Source organism: Pipra filicauda, unplaced genomic scaffold, assembly GCF_003945595.2.
Source record: "Pipra filicauda isolate LSUMZ 115617 unplaced genomic scaffold, ASM394559v2 scaffold140_size2443280_pilon, whole genome shotgun sequence".
In the NCBI taxonomy this organism is placed as follows: domain Eukaryota; kingdom Metazoa; phylum Chordata; class Aves; order Passeriformes; family Pipridae; genus Pipra; species Pipra filicauda.
Genome location: NW_024103885.1, coordinates 2,179,211 through 2,202,118, shown reverse-complemented (window position 1 = coordinate 2,202,118; position 22,908 = coordinate 2,179,211). Strand labels below are relative to the sequence as shown.

Sequence of the window (22,908 nt, the reverse complement as noted above, 5' to 3'; positions counted from 1 at the left end):
TTCTCTCTCCCAGAAATCTAAAAATCATTCAGATCCTAAACCAAGGGCAGTAGGTGTTTACATAGTGTGATGTCCTTGCAGAAATAAGGAATACTTGTCAGCGAGGTAGGATTCCCTTATGGTAGAAGAGGGAGGATCAGTGATTACATTCTCCACCTTTTTCTAGCTGCCAGTAGCTGAAGCTCCAGGCTGGAGTCATCAGCACAGCTAACAGAGAGCAGCAGACCCAGAATGTCATTGTTTGGCTCTTTAAGTGTGAGTCGAGGCACATTAACAGTTGGTTTGTACAGTGTGACTGACAATGACTGCAGAGAACAAATAATAAATTTGGAGACCTCAGATCACCCAGCTGACAGGCTCATTAAATAGCACTGTTTGCAGATGAAACAGAGAAGAAGCAAACAATGCCAGGGCAAAAATTACTGCTTGCCCATTTTTTGTGAGCAGGAATACTGGTTTTCTCTCATTTACACCACTGTGTGCCAGGAGTAATGCTTGTAGCTGGTGACATTTTAAGGAGTTAAAGAAGAGAAAAATGCCAAGTTCTCAGAATAAATGTGACAAGAAAAATTGAGAATCTGTTAAATAACCATTAATAAGTATAAGCTATACAATTCTCATTCCTTTCCCATTAATCTGTAACTTAATATCTTTTTATTATTATTTTAACGTAGAATCTACTTATGAAGTTAGATTGGAAGTCCTTGCAAAAGGAAAAAGTGTAGCCTGCTGTCTATGATTGTCTCACATTATTCAAATTTTTCCAGGGAAAATCAAGCCTTAGGGATTTTTTTCAGACATTATTTTTCTTATACAGATCAGATTATTCATTCAGCAAACAGAAGCAATATCGTGTGATATTTAGACATCCAGCTGCGCAGCTCAGCTAGTGAGTTGGCATTATTGAATAGTGGGTTAAGAGATAATTTTAAAAGCCCGTAAACAACCTATTATCTAATTTCTCAAATGATTGGGTGAAAAAGCAAATTAATTTATTATTTCATATGAAAGAAAGATATCATCCAAAGGGGGCTACGTGCCATATGAAATTACACATTCTTATTTGGGGGAGAAAAATGTATTTTGTGCATACTATTTTAATAGCATTACATAATAGACTAGAATTTACTTGAAACAGTTTATAAAGTGTTTTAGCAAAGTGTCTGCTTTAAAATGCATAATGCTTTAATTTAAAATAGTATCTTTAAATGGAAATTATTTATTTTCATTATGTGATCTTTTTAGAGAATTGTGCAAATTTTGTTCCTTTAGTCTTAAAAATTATATTTTGCTGAAGGATTGTTTTAAAAAAGTGATAATACTCCTTTTTCATAAGGAGAAAAATTGTTCTTCTTTATATTTTTTTTCAGTATTTATTCATTGCATTTGCAGTTATCCTTCTGTGTAGAAAGAAATTTCAACAAATGAAATATACATATGATGCTTAAAAATTAATTGCCTGCTTTGTTAGATGAAACTTCAGTTTGTTTTTTTTAAAATTTCTTCTTCAATGTAATTTGAGTGAAAAATCAACATTCAGTTGAATGCCACATGTAAGCACAGTAGACATTAGAAATGTTTCTGTGAATTGTAAACTAGAATGATATTTTTATATTTTTAATTTTTAACTAGAAATTGAAGTTTCCTGCATATTTAATAGTTTGTGTAATTCCCTGATTGTTTGCTTTCCAAGTCCACTATGCATTTGAATAATTTTGAGAAAGAGGCAGTAAAAGCTTTCATGCAGATAATATGGCAAAGCCTCTTCCTATCTGCAGTTCTTTGCAAATGTGTGATCATGGTTCAGTTTTGTCTGTGTCCATACAGGCTGTGCTATCTCCAGAGCTATGTTTTAGCACTGCTTGAGAGGGAGGCAGATATTTTTAATAACAAGCACACTTTCCACAAAGCAGAATTTTCCACAAAAACCATTAACTTTTATACACTTCAAGAATATTATTTTCCCCCCTCCACAACAACAACAACAACAAAACCCCACCCAACCACAACAAAAAACCCAACATAATGTTGTTTTACCTCATAATGTTTTATGTTTTGTTTTGGGTAGCTTCAAAGCCCTTCTGTGCTGTATCTCGGTATCCCTGTTGAACCTCCCATCTTTTCTCAAAATTCATCTGTCTGGTACCTCTTGCAGAGAAGTCAGGGGGCCTAAAACTCCATGAATATGCAAATTAATCTTAAACTGAGACAATATTATGTGATTATATGCTTCGAAACAATTCCCTGTGTCCTCCTCCTCAACCACCCTGAACTACTTTAGAAGTTTTTCTCTCTTTTCTTCACCGGAAAATAAATAAAAGTCTGTAGGTAGAAAGTCAAATCTTGTGCCTAGCAAAGTGAAGGACAAGAGGAGAGTCAAAGCTCCTCAGTTCCTTGAGTTTGTTTCAAGGCCTTACAGCACAATAGCACAGAAAAAAAAGATTTTGACATCAATGATTCCTCACATGTAAAGCCAGTGAACTTTCACAGGGATTAAAATATATTGGAAATTTTTTTGTAATGTTGTAAACTGTCTTTGTAGGAACACCCTACCAATAAAAAGCTATTTGAATACTATTTGGGCTGTCCCTTTTTATTAAAAGCTTACTTGAACACCTATTGAGATGAACTGGTTTTTTATTGACATGTAACTGTCAGCCACCTGAATCATGGGTCTAATCAGTACTAAAAACTTATACAGGAAGAAATTTTGTGATTACACTGTTTTATTAGAATTCAGTCCTTTATACATTAGACCATTCTGTTGTTTAGTGGATTTTGTCAGCTGTTATACAGTGATGTGCTGGCTTACTAGCTACCTTTCCCTTACTTTGGTTCAGTGAGAACCTCATTTATTGACCTTCCAATGCTGAGCACTCATCTGCTTTTTTTCCATTAGAAATCTGAAAGACATGGCAGGAGGTTGGAAGTAGATGATTGCTAAGTTCCCTTCCAACCCAAAGCATTCTATGATTCTATAAAAATCTTCACCTGGCATTTGATAACTAAAGATTCATCAGTGCCTCACTGTAACGTTCACTTTCTTCTTTTGATAACCAAATTAATTTTCTTCCTTTAAGGCTAAAAATGTAGGAGCACAGTTATAAGGGTGAATGGTGGAACTTGAAAGTTCAATTGGATCTACTGGATCAGTTGCCAAATCTACGTGTATCTCAGTAGAAAGGTTCATTTAAATAAATTATTATTTTAAATACATGATTGCAGTTGATGTTTAGCTAATTGGTCAGTGCTAGTCATTGAGAACTCCCCTAGGGTCAATTGGAGAGAAAGACTTAAAGATGACAAAGGTGACTGTATTCCATCTGTGCAAGACATGAATTTTTGAATAAGGTTAATTAATGATTGTTATCTTTCTTTGTTTATGAGAGACAGGGTCAGGATAACTGGTTTAAATTAGACACTTGGCTTACAGAAATCTGAACTAAGGTATCATAATAATAGCTTTTCAATCTTTTTTGTCAGTTCACAGTTTTCAAAACTGTTTTAGCAAATAGAGAGAATAGTCTTAATTTTATAACTCTAAAAGTTTCTGTTAAAAGTCCAATTTCGGTATAGCCAAGTTTGCCGCCTTCTGATTTATTGAAAGTAGTAGTTGATGAACATTTACAAAAATGAAAATTGTTTAAGTATTAGAATATACAGGAAGTTTCTGGAATCTCTTCTGTGTAACACCTGCTATGTAGACCATAAAATGTCATTCACATAAAACTGATTTGCTTTAGGTTATATAAATCTCATTCTCCTCTCACAAGCAAAGCTGGTGAAAGACAGCAATTTTCTTTGCTATCACAGATACTACTGCCATTCTACATCCCAGTTTGGTTGTGGGCCCATTGCAAGTTTTCAAGATACCAAGCTGGAGTGAGAGGACATAGTCTCAAGCTGTGCCAGGGGAGGTTTAGGCTGGATATTAGGAGGAATTCTTCACAGAAAGGGTGATTAGACATTAAAATAGGCTGCCCGGGGAGGTGATGGAGTCACAGTCCTGGAGGTGGTTAAGAAGAGACTGGACATGGCACTCAGTGCCATAGTTTCATTAAATTGATGGTGTTCAGTCATAGGTTGGACTCAATGACCTCAAAAATCTTTTCCAACTGAATTGATTCTGTGATTCTGTAGTAGAAAAATACCTAACGGCATGATATCGACATTAGGGTTTTGCTAACAGATAAAGCTTTGGATGTATGAAACTTCAAATGCTAATATTATACAAAGACCAAGATATTTTATAGAAAGAATGAACTGAGTTTTAAGAGATGAAGTAATAAGAATATGATGAAATTCAGAAATCCAAAATTCAAGGACTAGTACAAGCTTCTATTATAAACTGGGAGATGAAGAGCCCAGCAATTTTAAGTGGCAAGGAGAAAATGAGGAATCTGAGAGATGAAGCTGCTCATAAAATTACTCCAAACAACAATTTCAATCCATCTTGGTTTTCCACTAGATGGGAAAGAAATTAATATAAACTACAAATTGGTGAGACTTTCGCTAAAATATTATGTATGATTCTAGTAATTGCAGTTGGACAAAAATTAACTGGAGCTAGAATGGATCAAAGAGAAGAGGACCAGTATGCTGTCTTCTGAACAAAGAGTAGAATAGAATACTTGAACGAGTCTGGGAAGAGAGACAATTCCCATCTATAAACACTCCAGCGAGAAATACCAAGGAACAGGATCTCTTGAGGTGCTAGATAATTTTGTACTAACATTAGTTGATTTAAACTGCGTCTGGATACAATTAGACTGAAATTTAAAATAAGGTTCAGAACTATATATAAGACAGAGAGCTTCTTGAACTGTATGTTTGTGTTTAGAAAGGCTTCATCTTGATCAAATTGCCTCCTCTTTCCTTTCTACACCTTCTCAATGAGTTGAATCTCCTTCATATTATAATGCTGCTTAGAATCTTCTTTTATACATGGGATGCAAGAATTTTCAAATCATGTTAAGAATACTGATGAATTTGTTGCATCTAAATTGTGTGATAGAAATTTCTTGATTCAGCAGAAGGATTTAAAAAATGATCTCTGCTTTCTTTTTACATTTGTAATCATTATATAGGATTTATTGTTTTTACACAGCTCATTAAAGTTCTTATTTGTAAGGCTGTGGCTTTGATAGGCTATAATCTCCGAAAAAGTGCTATTTCCTTTTTTTTTTTTTTTTGACTAGCCTGTCTATAGGTATTCATTTTCTATTATCTTATAGAGTATGCTAAAAATACAATTACAATATTAATTTACTGTAAGAGTCAGGTTTATATTTGTGGTAAAAGAAAAGACAACTTGAACATAAACACTTTTACAGATGCTTATATTTTTTGGAGGAAAACTTTCCCACAAGTGAGGCCCTATTGCCAAGGACACAATTATTGTATGAAGTGCAAAAGGCCTATTGTTCAAGCTGGACTTTAAAGTGATGGTTCTTTGAAAATCTAGCCAGTTATGGCAGTTGTTCAGTGTTGACGTTTTGGAAAAATCTGACTTTGGCACTCATTTCTGAAAGGTAGGCAAGACCAGTTTCAGGTACAGTACATGAATGTAATCAGTTTCATGTTTTGTAACTGATACTATTCGTGTCTTTCAAATATTTCTATTATTTATTGTATCAAAGACAGAATGTTGGGCTATAAAGATTATTAGGACTCTACGCATTTTTTCAGCTAAAATGGACAACTTGATAGTTATGATACCTTATAAGAAAAGGACCTGGTAGGCTCCACATATGTAGTAAAATATCTTGAGAGAGATCAACATTCAGGTTTCTGTTTTACTGGTTTTATTGGGATATTGTCTGTATTGGGATACTATCTTAATTTTAAAATATTTTCCCAGCTCCATTTGCAAATAGTTATGAAAAAGACATTACTCTTCTTTGCCTTTTTCCATACCTATTTTTTTCAGCATAACTGTAGTTTCCTAACAAACTCTACTAAGGATTCCATACGATTGATGTCATACTATTCACCTTTTGCTGGAGGAACCCATTAACAGAATTTTGCTGCTGACAAAAAGTCTATGAATAAGATGATGTCTGAAACAACAAGATACAATTATTACTGGGTGATGCTTTGCATTAAAATGTGTGAAATACTACTTTGAAACTTTGAAATCCACTTAGCTCTTGCCTATCTCAGCACTTTTGTTTGCTTATTTTTGTAGTAATTATGGGCATTTTCATTTCAGTAATGAATATAAAACAGACAGAAACTACTGAAATTATGTCAGTGCAATATATAAAGCACATTAATATACATGCTTATTTTAGGACAAACAATTCAATATTCATCTTAAAAAAGAGATATTTGTTGAGTGGTCAGCAACACAGTATTTATTTCATTCAGTGAGATATTGAAAAGACCAGGAATACATATTTGTAATAGTTAAGACAAACAGCATCTGCATTCAAAAATATTGTTTTACTTTTATGAAAATATAAGCCAATATGTTATGAATTTGAGGAAAATTAAGTGCAGAATTAAAGTGAAAAAAGACTATGTTCTTCATACAGACCAAAACCAGTGTAGACAGTATAGAAGCAGAGAGGAATACAAAAATAGGTATTTGTATGGATAATAAAATCATTTAAAATTGCATCAAATAGAATCAGAAGGCAACCTTTTATTTAATTGCAGCTGGTTTCGTCATTATGCATTAAAAGTTTTTTAAAGCATTCTGAAACTACTTGATTATCATAAATCACACTGAGGTTAATTGGACCATGTTTAGGATTTTATGGAAATAAACTCATACTTGAGTTTTGTAAAATTAGACAAAAAAAACAATGTTCTTGTTTTAAAAAGTTTATCTTAGCTTTCTTTTATCTTGCTGTGTCTTCATGTAGGACAGGCTCTACTGAAGATCCTGGATGCTGATTCTTTTTCTGCTCAGAACGCTGGAATCAGAGTTAGTTTGCTGTTGGCTTTGGAGTGTGCACAGATCTTTTAGATGTGCATACATGGAATCCCTTACTAAATAGTCCTTCCTGGAAAACCAAGTACTACTTGGTGTCAGGAAGGAGCAAAGATGGAAAGGCAATTTGAAATTAAAAAAAAAAGGGGGGTTAGCAGAGTCTTTTTGAATGTAGTCTGGTTCTTATCATGTGACATACAAAAAAAAAACAAAAATAAAAGAAGAAAAATTAAAATCAATCTTGAGGGAACTTGCTGTGACTCTAAAAGTTATTTCATAGAGATATAATACAAACACCAGAGATACTTTTATGAATGTGGAATTAAGACATCTATTTTCTGAATAAACCAAATCAAACAAGGAAAAAAACCCTAGACAACCCACCCCAAACCAAAACGAAACCCCAAACAAGCCAAACTTTTCAGTCTAGAAGGGAAAAGATAGAGGATACAGTGTAATGAGAAGAGTAATTAGAGAAAAAATATTTTATTCACATTTAAAAATGCATATTCCAGTGTCAGGTCTGATGGGCGTATCAGGATTGGTTACAGCTCTTTTAAATATGATTAAAATATAATTTTTGACAAAATTTAACTTTACTGAACATTTTATACACTTCATATATAAAATTGCACTTAGAAAAATAAAGAAGCTACTGAATTATATTTATTCAAGGGATTCACAATGCTGATGAGAATTTTAAGACTTTTTTAACATCTTTTTTCTTTTCCAGAAAGTACTTCAGTTCTCGTTAAGTTATTTGATTTTTTTTTTCTTTTTTGTGAGTAAAAAAGTCCCAGGAACAAAAATCAGTATATTTATGTAAGGATGAAAAATACCCATGTTTCTAGCCATTTCTGATATCTGTGGTACCCACAAAGAAAACATTATTTAAAATTAATTTAGACAAATTCCTGTTTTATTACACAAAATTCATATTACACAAAGATCATATTAGTCTTGCTCTCTTTGTATCTTCATTTCAGTACACTTTTTTTTGCAACTGACATGGAGCACTTCACAGTGACAACTGATCTGGGATATCCTCAATATTGCCAATAACATGTAACTGGCTGAAAAAATAAACTTACTTTTCTGGGGAATAAAAAAGCAATAATTTCTAGGACTGAGTTAGTGAAAGATATCAGTTGCTGAAGAAGAGAGTAAGTTAAAAGTTTTGAGGTAACACTTCATGCAAACAGAGCATCAAGGAAGAGAGTAATGGTACCATGAATGATACAGAAAATGAGTCAAAATCACACATTGGGAAATACTAGGAAGAGATTGATTAAAGGGTGATAGTGATAGTATACTATACACTCACAGAGTCAGATGTTTTGATATAGAAGGACACCTTGATAGTATTTTAGATGGTTAAATATTTCTGGGAATTGTGAAAGACTTTAAATTCTTTGTAGATTTTTCAAAAAAAAAAAAAAGGTTGCTAATATTCAGCTGTCCCTATTATTCTCTATGTTAGTAATCTGCAGACATTTTGAGACACAGTAGTGATAAGCACTACTTTCCTACCAGTTTTATTTTTTCTATTTCCCTAAAATTCTCATGTGCAAGCATAAATCCTGGTAAAAAAAAGAGAGCTTGCTTATGTGGGAGAATGCACCTATTCAAACAACAGCCCTAATGAAAGGCAGCAGTGTAAACTGCTGGCAAAGTAATTCTCTCATAGCATGAATTTTCTCTATTTCAAGGTCATTCTGGTATAAAAGTCCTTTGCAGCTTGCTTGCAATATACATCTCAATGAATGTATGTTTTTTATTAGCAAGGATTATTCTTAGTGTCACTTAAGCACATTTGTGTGTGAATAAGATTGCATAGAGCATAAAGCCCCTGTGCTAGGCACCAAAGTGATGACTTTTCTCTGTCCATGACATGTTACATGGGGCCCCAGCAACAGAGGTCTGGGCACAGACAGGAACGGGATGCTGTGCAGTGAAGCATCTTTTCATCTTTGCTGCAGAGGAGCTGGAACACTGCACAGCAGGTGGGACTATGTGAACAGCTTGGTGGGATAGATGGAGCACTGGGTGATCTCTCCTTTCCCTCTAAGTAAATCCATGCCTGGAGTAGCTTTACCAGATGTGTAGGGTAATTTTAGTAGCAGTACTTCATTTATGCTAAAGCATGTCTGGTTCTGGTTGCTCAGAACTCTGATTCTAACCCACAGTGTAGGGATAAATTTCTCCATATCAGAACAGAAGACAATGGAAAGCATGCAAATTTAAATCACACATCTAAAGGATGGGGATGAAGAGTTATTACTTCAGAGGTGCAAAATAGCTGTGCAGAGGTTAAATCAGACTTACATGTTCATCATACATTGTTAAAGAGTCCCATGCAAAATTACTTTCATCTTATTTTTGGAACGGATGTTGTACACATGGCCTCATCTAATCTTTTGTCACTTTGCAAAACAAAAGCTAATTTCAATTCTAGAAGACATCTTCAACTATACAAGCTAACAGATATGTGCTGCAGTTCGTAAAGAGTGCGTGTACATTATAAATTTGCTTAGTTGCTCTACAGAGATGCCAATCCTAATTAGGACTTCATTGGCTTTTCCATTGAAAACAGTTAAAATTCCCTAATTAAGCATGAAAAAATTAATAAAAATTAAATTAAGACTGTGTACGTAAGTAAATGAAGTTTCTGCCAAATTTTAACTCACCTTTCAGCCTGGGATGGGGTTTATCCTTCCCTGCCTCAGTGCCTTATCCTTTTCAGCTTAGACAAGGACAATGGTCTGAGGGGCAAAAATCTTGTTCTGGCAGTATTTGTCCATTTGCAGTTTAGACAACTACTCCATTTTGCAGGTCTCAGATTATCATGTAGTTTAGCACAATACAACTCTTGAGTATTGTAGCAGTTGATTCAGGACTTTATTTTCTGAAAATCATGCAATCCAAAAAGGCTTCTGAAAATGGGAAGGAAAAAAACTCCGGAAGATAGGGCAGAGGACTAGTAGAAACAAAGAAACCAAATGCACAAGGTAAAATGAAGTCCTCTGAGTCTCCTGGGTCCTGGTATCTTTTTCTTCCCCCAGTTTCTATTTCCTGATGCCAAGCATATTTTTCTAGTTTACCTCTCTCCATCACTCCTGAGGAATGTTTTCTATTTCAGATTTTAACTTTGTTCTTCAGTCACCTTAAAAGCATACACAACATTAATATGTTGCATAGTAATACAGCATAGCCAGTTTCACACCTTAAACTCTCTCCGAATGCAGCAGTACAGATGAAACACTGTGTACAGTTTTTCTGTCCACCGCATGAGCTAAAAATGGTGTTGGTGTATTTTCACAGCTTCTATATAGCTGGGAATGTAGGGAACATATGAGATGTATGAGGGTTGGACTTCTAACACTTATATATTAATCTGGATATTAGCATTGCTACTAAAGGTAGTTTCTATAATTTATAGATGTGCTGTAATGTGACTAATATTAAATTAGCTAATACTTGTGTGAGGGTTCTCTGACATATGAAAAAATGTTATCTTTATAAAATAGGTAAAGCTTAAGTGGATACATGAATGAATTTTGATTTTGTAGGTGCCTTTAGATATTTTTTTTCTGATTCTTCCATATTTTTTTATCTTGACAGTACAAACAAGTGGAACAGTACATGTCATTCCACAAGCTACCTGCTGAAATGCGCCAGAAGATCCATGATTACTATGAGCATCGCTACCAAGGCAAGATCTTTGATGAAGAAAACATTTTGAATGAGCTCAATGATCCTCTTAGGGAGGTAAGAATATATTACTGGAGTAGCTCTTCATCATATGGAAAACTTTCATATCTTTGCTGTTTCTGTGTTGAAATGCTCTTTCTGATTCTATTCTGTAACATTTCATCTCATTTGACCTAGTCAATGAATGACCAGGATAATTAAATTTATATTAGATTGGCACAAAGAAATAAGCAGATTTATGCTCTATTCTGAACCAGTCTGTCAGAGTCACTGTCACACAAGGATGTCAAAAAGTAAAATTCCATCCTTAAGTGTTGTCAGAAACTCATGTTTTTCTGACACTTTTTGCAACGGAGTTGAGCTGGACTAGAATGGTCCTGGGTGAAAATTTTTTTTGCTTTCCCTACTTGCTAACCACCCACCTGTACAGATAAAACTGCTGAAAGCCACCACAGAGAGAACTTCTCTGTGAAGTAGCATCCTTGGTAAAGATGTTCTTTACTTGAGATTACAAAGCTGGAATATGATATACAAGCCATTAAAAAATCTCTTTTGTTAAACCTGTAGTCTGTATTCCAGTTTTAGGGGTTATGCTATGCTATCTTATGTGATGTGATATGTGGAAGCAGTTGGAATTTTCTTTGCAAGTTGCTTGTGTGGGACAAAGGCAGCATTCATCTTGTAGCAGAAGTAGCTGCTTCATGGGACTATAAATCAGACTCTCTTCTGTTGGGTGCAGCTCATGTCTGATCTCCTCAAGGATGTTGGCTGATATCTTCCACTGAAATGAGGGGGAAAAAAAGCAAACAGGAGAAGAAGCAAGTTGAAAAGCTCAGAGAATAGAGAGCATGAACAGGGAAAAAAGAAAAGAAACAGGAAAAATCTAGGGAATTATCGCCAGACTACGTGACAGTCGAAACATGAATCTTGGCCAGTATGGAGCTTGTGTTTTGTTAAGAGAACAGAAGCATGTACGGACATATCAGTCACTGACATCAGAAACAGTTTCATCCATTTACGCTTTTAAGGAAAGCATTTCTCCATAAGTGAAGTCGAACACTCTTCCATTGCAAAATATTATTTTACTAACAGCAATTTGCAGTTGTTGCACTCTAATTACCTGTGTGTTCCTCTTTTCCTGCCTCCCTCTTTGTTTCCTCCCTTCCTCCCTCCCTTCCCTAGCCTTGTTACCTTCCCACCCTTTTTTCTTATACCTTAAAAGCAGCAAGGCAAATCTGGTCAACCATAAAAAACAAAAACCACTTCTGGAGAGAGATCAAGCATGGAAAATTTCAAAAATGAATGAGCCCCTAAAGACATGGAGGAAGAATAGGATTTCGTGGAGGGAATGACATCTGATTTTGCTATGGTCATGTTGTACTTAGCATGTCTTCTTTGTTCTCTGTATTATAGGACAAAAAATTTTTTACTCAGCTACGATCAGGTTGCTGATGACAACATAGTAGTGTTCCAGAGAAAGGTCAAAAAAAAAAAAAGAAAGAGAAAAATAAGAACTGGACACTGGCAGTGCCAGAACGGGTTTCTCAATGAATCTGTCCAAATTATGGTGGCAGCTCATTCACTGTGCCCTGAAAACACCCCTTGAGTGTTTGCTTAGTTAGCAGTTTCAAATTTAGCTACCACTTCAGCGTGTGCAGTTCAGTCGTGCAGGTAGTGGCTTTTTGATGTTACTAATGGATAATAAATTAGAGCCTTTTAGAGGCTTTCATATATGGGATGGGATTTACTATCTTACATGCCAACAACTGCACAAGGCTCTAATAGGTGATAGCACAGATAACCTAGCTGCATCATTGAAGAATAAATATTTACTGCATTTCTTAAGTTTGTAATTAATACTACATTTGATTATACTTGGAATTTAGCATAGGGTAAAAATTTAGTCTCCGCAGGATGTAATTATCTTGATGAAAGTAGCCTCTGACAAAGACATTCATCTGAAACTATTATTTTCTCGCTTAGAGTAAGCAGAACAAAAGAAACCATACAATTGCTGCATAATTATAGCATCACAAAATGTTATTAAAATAGTTGCCCTGTTTTCACTACTCCTCGCTCTCAGCCATTGAAATTTACTGTATGGGCTGAAATTTTCCACAGCTAGGCTCTCTTTAGGAGTGATGACCTTTTTTTTTGGTCCACGTTTTAAAATTTTGGCTCTTTTTTAGCAGAAAAGTAATTATGCATGATATAAATGTTATCATTCAACCATTAAAAATAGCTAAAGTACATAGAATTAGCAGTAAAAATCTGGTGTAAAAATAGTTCTTACATTATAAATACTAGTAATAAAGCTGTATATGCTTATTAAATCACAGAATCATAGAATCATAGATGATGTCGAGTTGGAAGGTACCCATCAGTATCATCAAGTCTAACTGCTAGCCCTGCACAGGACCATCCCCAAGCATCACACCATGAGAGCCTGAGATCATTGTCTAAACGCTTCTTGACCTCTGTCAGGCTTGGTGCTGTAACCACTTCCCTGGGGAGCCTGTTCCAGCACCCAACCACCCTCTGGGTTGAAGAACCTTTTTCCAATATCCAACCTAAACCTCCCTGACACGATTCCCTTGGGTTCTGTCACTGATCACCACAGAGAAGAGATCAGTGCCTACCCCTCCTCTTCCTCGCAGGAGGAAGTTGTGACTGCAATGAGGTTTCCCCTCAGCCTCCTCTTCTCCAGGGTGAACAGACCAAGTGACCTCAGCTGCTCCTTATATGGCTTCCCCTCAAGGCCCTTCACCATCTTCGTTGCCCTTCTTTGGACACTCTGTGATAGCTTAATGTCTTTCTTATATTGCAGTACCCAAAACTCCACACACTATTCAAGGTGAGGCTGCACCAGCGCAGAGCAGAGCAGAGCAAGACAGTCATCTCCTTTGATAGTAGAGGTTAAGACTTTTTTGACAAAAGAGGAAAGATAACTGTATGGAACATTCATAGTAGATTAAAATAATGAAAATCTGAGAAAAAGATTTGATGAATATTTGATACAAAGGTGTGAGTGCCTAACATTGTTGGATGATAAAAACAGAATCATGTTTATTGTGGGGAACTAACTAGGTCTTCATAAAAGAAGGAAAAAAAGAATCCCGAATATCTTTAAATTTTACAATACTCTAAGTGCTTCAAAGCTGCGTATAGCAACTAGTGGCTGACCTGTATCATTTAAGCATAATCTTGTATTAACAAACAGATTGTGTTCAATGATTGAAAACTAAGGTAGACATTTATGAGACTGAAAAATTCTATATTCTCCCCAGTTTAGTTAATTGCACAATTTGGGTATATTAGTCCATTGGTAATGTAGTTAATTGGATATTTTCAGCTCTATACACTCAAACTGAATTAACCATGCACCGGAACATTTGATGTGCTACTACCTGCTCATAAGGACACATGCTCTCTGACAAAAGTAAAGGATAAAGGTTTATTTGTATTAAATCCAGAAATTTCACTCTAACTGAAAAACATATCCCCTTTTCCACAGTTAGACATCCAAATAACTGTCCAGTCTTCTCAAGAATAAAATAATCAGGAAACTCCTGGCAGTTACAATTTTGGTAGAGATGAAAGATTTTAAATTGCTTCTTCCAGGCCATGCAGGGTTGGATTCATCAAACCTATCTGTAGCTCCATGCAAGTTCTGCAACAAGTCTGAGATAATCATCAGGTTCTCTCTGCACATACCACCCCCACACATATGCTCTCATGATAAAGAAAACCTAGCTGACTAGCTTAGGAAAAAGGCTACATCTTCAAACAGCATGAAATAAATTGTTGACATGTGAAATAAATTGTCTTTAATAGCATTTACAATAAATTCTGTCCTTAATAGCCTTTGCAATTAACTCTGTCTTTCCCTCATTTATTGATGTAGTGATTAGAAATTGGTAACAATTAGCATGTTTCCCTTATATAAATACCATCTCTGATTCTTCAGCAGACAGAGGTACTAAAGATCACATTTTTTAACTCTGAATTCTTACCACCTACATGCTTGAACATCATTTGGCCTCAGAAGGCCTTAGTCCTAAAAGGGGTCTTTGTAACTGTCATGACATGAAATGGAGATTGTACAGACAACACAGAAAGAAAAAAAAACCAAACTCAACAAAAACTCCATATAGATAAGAGAAATATATTCCAAAAGAAAACCTGAAGTATAAAAGTTTAAATACATATACATAACCAGTTTCATCTTGTTAGAAATTTCAAAGTGGCTCAGCTCTGATATTTGTCTAAGCCACCAGCCTCACCAGCAGTGGCTGTAAATGGAGGTCCACAGAAAAACAGGGTATCTGTTAATGACTCTCCTAGACTCACAGTATTTTCAGGTTAAGGGATACTTTGAGACTGATGTGATTTGATTACAGGGTAATCCTTAAGACACATCTCTTGCAATTACTTATTTGCATTCTTGAATCTACACACTCTCTGCAACCACACCATCCTTTGTCAAGGAGCACAGACCTGTATCTTACTGCATGAGAAATCACTTCTTTCTTTTGGGATTGAACATGGCTCTGACTGTTTTATGGTTCTGATGGCCATTAATTCTTGTAGCAAAAGTAATAGTACAGTCAATTCCTACCCATTATTTGCATGACAGTTATGATTTTATAGACTTAATGATAACATCCTTAACTGTGATTTTTTGGTGGTAAAGAGATATACTTTATTTAATTCTTTCCTGCATGAAGCTAGCTTACCCTTATGATCATCCTTCTTGCCATTCTCAGTTTTTTTTTCCTGGCTCCACTATAGCCTTTTAGAGCTGATAGCACCAGGTCTGCAGCTAGCATACTGATGCTACAATAATACAAATAATTCATTTCCTACTAATTCCTAACATTAATTTGCTTTTTAATCACTGCCAGCCATCAAGTTTTATTTTATTTTAATGTAAGAACTAACTCTAAGAGGTAATTGATACATTATTTTTTGTGTTTAAATAGGTGTGTCACTTAATATTTCTCCACACAAGGCCAGAAGAAGCTTCTTGTAGTTTCTTTTTAATAAGCTACTTCATCTTTACATGGTGCTGTTTCTGGAACTGAGCAGAACTGTGTGAAGTTCTTGGCCTTTGTTTTTTCTATAGGGATAGTGAATATAAGTACATTGTGGTACCTATTACAGCCTAATGAGTCAGGTATGAGATTCTGAAAAAACACTTTGCTCAGTGTCTAAGTGTTGCATCAGGAACAGCATTTTGTGACAGTTCTTGTAAGAAAAGTACTCCCACAACCAACTAATGGAAAGCTTCCATGATTTATAATTTATATTGTATCTAAATGAAAATGGGACATAAATCAAATCAGTTTGTACATGTAGACAAAGTATTTTTGTAGAGAAATTATTTTGTCTTTTCAAAATCAATTCTAAAATTATCAGTGTGGTAACCCTGGTATTTTTCCCTAGTTTTAGACCTTCTCCTTTTTCCCATTAAAACATACCTCCTTTTTTAATATCATTCCTTTTATTCAGTATTTATCTTTAGAAATCATGAAACAATATATTCTTTCATTTTGACTAAATTATAATCCTGTGCTCAAAAGATGAAGCATCTCCAAAATAATAGTATGAGGCAAAAATATGGTGTAATTAGACTATGGAATGTTTGATCCTATTTAATAGCAAGTCATGATGATTTTGGGCTACAGACTTTCAAACATTAAAATAATGGTAGAAAATCAAATTATTTTACTAAAAAACAATGAAGCATCAGAAGCAATATTAAAATTTGGAGATTCCAAGTATTTTGGTTCCGTAACAACTTATGTCCCTAAATTTATCTCATAAAAGACAGAAAGATAATTATTTAATTACAATCCACTTTTCTTCATTTAATATGCAGTGATACTTGGTATGAAGCTTAAAGAGGGGAATTAGGAAAAGTGCATCAGAAGTACAGATGTAGTCACATTGGAATTCATTTAAGTATCTCCTTATATGTATATATGGAGCGTGAATACCTCTTTATCCAGTCGATTAAAGTTTCTTGGTTGTTTTTTTTTTTTTCCAGAGAGACACAAAATACAGCTTTGGTTCATACTCTGGAGTACTGAATCATGAATGACTTATGCAGCATGTCAGTCTTTCAGAATAAATGCTGATATACCACAGCATTATTTACTTCACAAATGCTAAAAAAAAAATATGTATTTTTCAAATATCTGTGTGAATTATGCCTAAATTGTAGTCCAGGTATACAAAGCTTAGGCAAAACCCTGACCACCTCTTACAAAGAACTACAACAAAGTTTTTAAAACTAAAAATAGTAACAAAGGGTCATTTTAATGTGGAAATGGGCAGACAATCACCACTGGATTGGATTAATGTTTTAAGATGATTTTCCCCAGCAGGCGTGATGTGGTAACAAGCAGTGTACACTCTCAAACCTGTTTCCCAGGGACCTAACAAAATGTAGTTTGATTTCCTGAGCTATGGGGAGTGTGTTTGCTCCTTGCTGTATGCACATACACCAGTGTATATGCTGCAGCTGAATTGTCAACTACTTTCATTGCTGTTGTGCATATTCAAGAAACTTTGATGACAGTCCCTTCTGTGTTTGACATGCTTTATTAGCAAATCCATCCTGAGATGAGACATGCTTTGACAAGTCCCACATCTAACTGTTTCCAATAATACAGATAATAATACACCAGCGCTGCTCAGTAGTTATGAACAGGCATGTTACTGCACCTACAAGATTCCTTTGTTGTAATTGTTTAATAAATATTTCAGACATGACAGTTCTTTCATGAGCACTTCAAATATACTAAAACAAATCAAATGCCCAAATCTTAGTGCACTAGTTGTCTTTCATACAAAGAAAGGATCATGCTTCCAAGCATCTTTTGTATCTCAGTTTTTAATGGACTGAAGAATTGTTCAGATACTTGATAACCAGGTAGTGCTCAGGGCAGTGGATGGAAAGAGGCAAGCACTTTTTTTTATTCTCTATGTGGTTTCTGGTGAAAGCCAGGAAAGGTTACTGTGTATTAGTGCTTCTCACAACATGTTCATTTCTATTAGGTTTGAATATGCTATTGCAATTATAGATAGCATTGCTCCATGTTTAGGAGGTTCAAAATAATAACCTATACTTCAAATAACTTCTGAGTTAGTTCTTCTTATGTAAACACATTCTTCTACTACTATGCTTGCTTTAGCTTGACAGGTGCTCTTTTTGGTTGGATATGGAGAGTTTTATTTTGCTAAAAATGAGTGATATTTTACCCTAATCCCCGAATTGTGACTATAAATCCATTACATTAAAACAGCAGAAGTTAACATACATTCCTTTGAACCTGTGAGAGAATAATTGAAAAAAAATGAAAAATAAGTAAATTAAAATTCTTAGTGCAGAGCTGAAAATTACATTATCTCTTTTAATTCAAGATTAGGAGATGTGGGATCTGGCACTCCGGTACCTACCAGGGTTTTCCATTTTCTTCTCATGCCATGGCACTTGCATAAGGGAAGCATGGGAAGGAAAAGGAGAAAAGAAGAGGGCAGGATGCAGCCCTGACTCCAGTAGAAAGCATACTTCAGACAAGATGGAGATGAAAAGTGTAGACATGCCCACATGCCTTCCCTGTAAATCTCATCCTTGCAGGTGGTGAGAGTGAACATCTTTTCCATAAGTTTTCATTGTAGAATTTAAATTCTGGATCCAGAAGCAAATTAAAGTCTTTTGAGGCATATTTATTTGGAACCAGTAAAAATGCTATGGGGCCATGTAATAAAGTTTCTGGGTTGAATGGGCACCCTTCAAAGATGCCATTGTCCATGAAAGTCACTAGAAATAAACATCGTGATTTGCCACCAGCAAGAGGAGATAAATATGCCATGAACTGTTTCATGCAAAAACAAATGCATGTGCCTATTTTTATGCACTCAGTTGCACATTATGAATATGGTAGTAACAGCATACAGAAGGGTACCCAGCACTTCCCATGCATAAATCTGGAGTTGTCTTTCATGAGCATGCAAAAAACAACTGAGCATGAAATCTGTTCTGAGTACGCACTTATGAACTTAAATTCCAGTTAGTACACTGATGATTTAAGAAGGTAAATCTAGTTAAAGCTGTGAGAGATATCAAAGTTAAATTCTGCACTTCAAGGCAATGCTAGATGATTGTTTTCCTTTTATCCTAATGCTACTATAACAAAAAAAAAAATTGTACATTATTTTGAAACTAACAAAGTTGTGTCTAATCTGTAATTTTGTACTGTTGCTGTTATTTAGAAAATGCAAAAGGCAAATACGTAAAATCTTTTCTCCATAAATTGTCTTGTAGATAAGTCAAAGTTGAAATACTGAATTTTTTTACTACCTGAAAAATCAGGAGTCTCCTCTACAGCTGCAAAATAATCTTTTGGAAGTGTAATCTCTTTTGATGAAGAATTTTTATATAACAGATTAAATGGAAATGGGAATTGAAATTTTTGAAATTATTTATAAATGGACAGATAAATTTAGCGTCGATATTGATGCACAAGGTGTTGAATTACACTTGTTGAATTTAAAGATAAGTGTCTAACACTGAAGGAACTTAGTATATGATATTTTTAGTGATTAATGAGAGTCTCAGAGATGACTGAAGTTAAAAGCTGGTGCAAAATGTGGATTCTGACATTGTGTTTACAGGTACAGACTTCCTGGTAACTTCTAGACTGAGTTCAAGGCAATGTTTTTATCTGTTGTCTCTGCCTCTTTCCTGATACCTTCACGCATTCCTTGGTCAGTGGTAGCACTGGAACATAAGCCATCCTTGGTAGTAGTAGAGCAATGACTGACAAGGAGTTTCCTGAAGAGAATTTTAATCTCTCAGGTTCTTCTGGGGGTCTATTGCCACACATTGTATAAACACTTGTGTATTTATGAAAAATAAGTTTTCATAATCATCATATTTCACCAAGAGTAGAAAGTCTCCCATCCCTGCCGTGTTGGAAATTAAATAGTTCGTTCTTTTTAACATCTGGCAGAAAACAGAGGAAAAGAAATGCTGTCATTATTGTGTGTGGACAGCTTAATATATATAACAGACCTTGAAGGGAATTAAGAGGCAATGATATCTGTAGAGAAACAGAAAGGGAGGTGTATGTAGCTTGCTTTGTCATTCTCTAACACCAGATACGTTCTTCATAATATTGATACTTACAGCAAAGCAACAAACTTAGAATGTGAGAAAGAGGTTAATACCCTTCCTGAGCCATTATTTAAAGTTCATGGCTGGCCTATTTTTAGGCTACCATGTGAGAAGATGTTCACTGAAAATAGATACAGATCATGTGTCCTTGCAGAATATAGAACATCAGGACATTTCATTTCCAAAGAACATAATTGGGACTCAGAGCAGAATCTTCTTTCCTCTCACCTCTTTGCTTATAGATTATACTTCAGTTATACAAGCACACACTCTTATATGACTTACATTAATCTCTAAATATATAATTAAAACTAATTTGCAACACAGATCTAATGGGACCCATTAATTAGTTAAACTTTAATTTTTTTCATTAAATGTACAAATACATACATTTTGTACACATGTAAATACATCTGTAGAGATATATATGTGTATATATACATGTGGAGAGCATATATATGCATATGTATATGTATACATACACACACCCTGACTTGCTGGCACATACACACAAACGTGTGCAAGATGTATATTTGAGAAGAATATTATATAATACTTTGTTGATATCTTCACATCATAGTAAGTACATATATTGCATTAGGTACTTCAGCATGGTTTTTCTGTTACTGCTGTTGCCATATGTCTCAACACATACTTCCTATGCCACCCAGTCTATATTTATAATATATTATCTTAAAATTAACTGTAGTTGCAAGGGGTATAAGGGCTCTCCTATGATATGAATTCAATATGTAAGATAAATTTATTCATAAAGGTAGAGATGAAGACATAGTCTTAAGATCATTTGGAAATCTTTCTGAATAAATTATAGGAACATATTTCTTATGTGTTTAATTCACTGTGAGTAATGTAATTATACTTAAACACTATTAATAGTAAAATAAATTTAAAACTCTGGGCAAGCAGATGAACTGAAATTGAACTGAAAAAGATTATTTTAGTGTTGTAAAGAACCTGGAACTTCCTATGCACCTGCATCCTGTCTTATGCATGGATGCTAATGGCAGTTCCGGAATGCTCTGCTGTTATCAGGCCCCCTTGCTTTTAGTGCATGTCTACTCCTGGAGGGAAAGCACAAGCACAACTATTTAAGGCCTCAGTGATTGCATTCAGAGAGCAAACAGAGCAACTGTATAGGCTATAGGTATCTCCCCTGATTTCTCATTTATTATTTATATAGCTGCTTCCTCTCCATGCTCCATAGAACAAAGCTTTTCAGGACGTAGAAATGCTGAGGATGTCCTGTGCATCCTTGATCTGTCAAATCTTGACCAGGATTTGGCTTCTAGTTGTAATATGACTTTTTTTTTCGTTACTCTGGTACCATGCCATTATTTAGTGTGTCTGCCTACTGGATACTTAAGATCTCATGCATCGCTTTTATTCTAGCTGTTACAACTAATTCACATTGACTAGTCTACTCCTGCCAGTTTGCCTTCTCTTTCCTCCACATGATCTGCTACTGAGGCTGTTTTTGCTGTCACCATTTGCACTCCTCAGAATTTCTTCCACTCTTTACAACCTCCTTTGCCATTTATTCATTTCTTTCCCCTGCAGCTACCAATATTAGCCAAAGTGGTACTCTCAAGCAAATTCTGTCTTGAGGGCTGTCTGGCTGACACTCTACTAAGTTATTCCCAGAAACTTCATCTCCATTTTTATGAACTGATGATATCTTTTCTGGAGCTAGCTCTCCAAGTCTCACCCTTAGAACTGAGCATCATCCCCATGTTTCACTGTAAAACAGGGCTCTAAAATCAGCACTTTCAGTATTTTTCTACTTCTGCATGCTTGGGCTCTGGTGCAGTGGCCAGAATGTGGGTCATGAGCTCCTTACACCTGTGATGCAAGTTGCCACTCACAACGTAACATCACTGAGCCTTTGCACATGATCCCACCCCAGCACCCTTGTCAGTAGTTTCCTGTAGAAAGCAAATTCAAGTGATCATACAATTGGCTTGTCCCAGTTCCCATTGCAAAGCAGTGACAAAGGCTGATTCAGAATTAGAAAGGGATTCTGAATCCTCCTTATCTTTCTTTTTACAGCCTTCTGTTATATATAGATGTGTTCATCTATAGCTGCCATTATAAATATTCTAGCACGTACACACACTGGCATTTAGGATCCTGTCACACATTTGTCTAAGAAATCTAAATAAATGACATTGTTTACAAAAGCTCTTTTTCACCACTTTAAGATGTGGCATATACATAGTGTAAGAATGTTTAAATTTTGTGTTAGGTAAAGTTAGGAATTTGATGTTTCTCCCATATAACATAGAGTAGGCCTTCACTGAATAATTATAAATCAAATTAGATGCAAACTGAAATGCGCTTAAAAACACTAAATATAATTTAAATGTGGACATTTCAAGCTCAGCTAACTGGGATTTATCCAGTATAATCACTAAGACTTAATTTAAGCCACTTAATAAATTTATAGAGAGAGCCTTTGAACCAATGGACTTTTAATTCATAATAAGGAGAGTAAGTGTTAACCTAGCAATTAACAAGATAACAGTATTTCTCATCCAGAGCTCTTTGAGAGCTGTAAAATAACTCAGTGAACAAATTACCACTGGCTTTTCAATGACTGTTTTCTTGGTTGTTGTTGCTACTGTGTCAGCTAAACGACACACATTGTGTGTAGATAAAGCACATTCTCTTGAGAACTTCCTTCTTGTCTCAGTTATTTTGGCCATTTGGGTTGCAGTACTCAGGGCACTAAAGAGAGGAGCAGGAGACAAAGAGGGAAAGATGGAACAGCAGAAGGAATTCTTTGCCTGTTGCAGAGCACACAATAAACTCTCCATGGAAGAATTCCCAGCTTCATCTTCTGATCTTGATCAAAAAAGTGAAAATCAGAAATAAGTCAACGCAAAAATTTAGATCCAAGCCATAGCTTTCAATTTCTTTCAAGGTATGTTTACATTTTCCTGCCAACTAGTTCTTTGTTTCAGTACTTTGTTTTAGCCCCAGTCAGTCCCATGATAGCTTCAAACATAGGGGTTTTTTTCTCCCTGTTTTCATCCACAAGTTAATCTCTTCATGGCTT

General features: G+C 35.2%; 1 protein-coding gene across 2 annotated transcripts in view; it reads left to right on the top strand.

Moving 5' to 3' along the window:
* HCN1 (hyperpolarization activated cyclic nucleotide gated potassium channel 1) overlaps positions 1 to 22,908 on the top strand; it is a 202,855-nt gene that overhangs the window by 149,949 nt on the left and 29,998 nt on the right. For both annotated transcript variants that reach the window (XM_039378583.1, XM_039378584.1), the window contains exon 6: positions 10,559 to 10,705. In XM_039378583.1, coding sequence (XP_039234517.1) covers positions 10,559 to 10,705 — 147 coding nt within the window. The remainder of the gene's footprint in view (positions 1 to 10,558; positions 10,706 to 22,908) is intronic.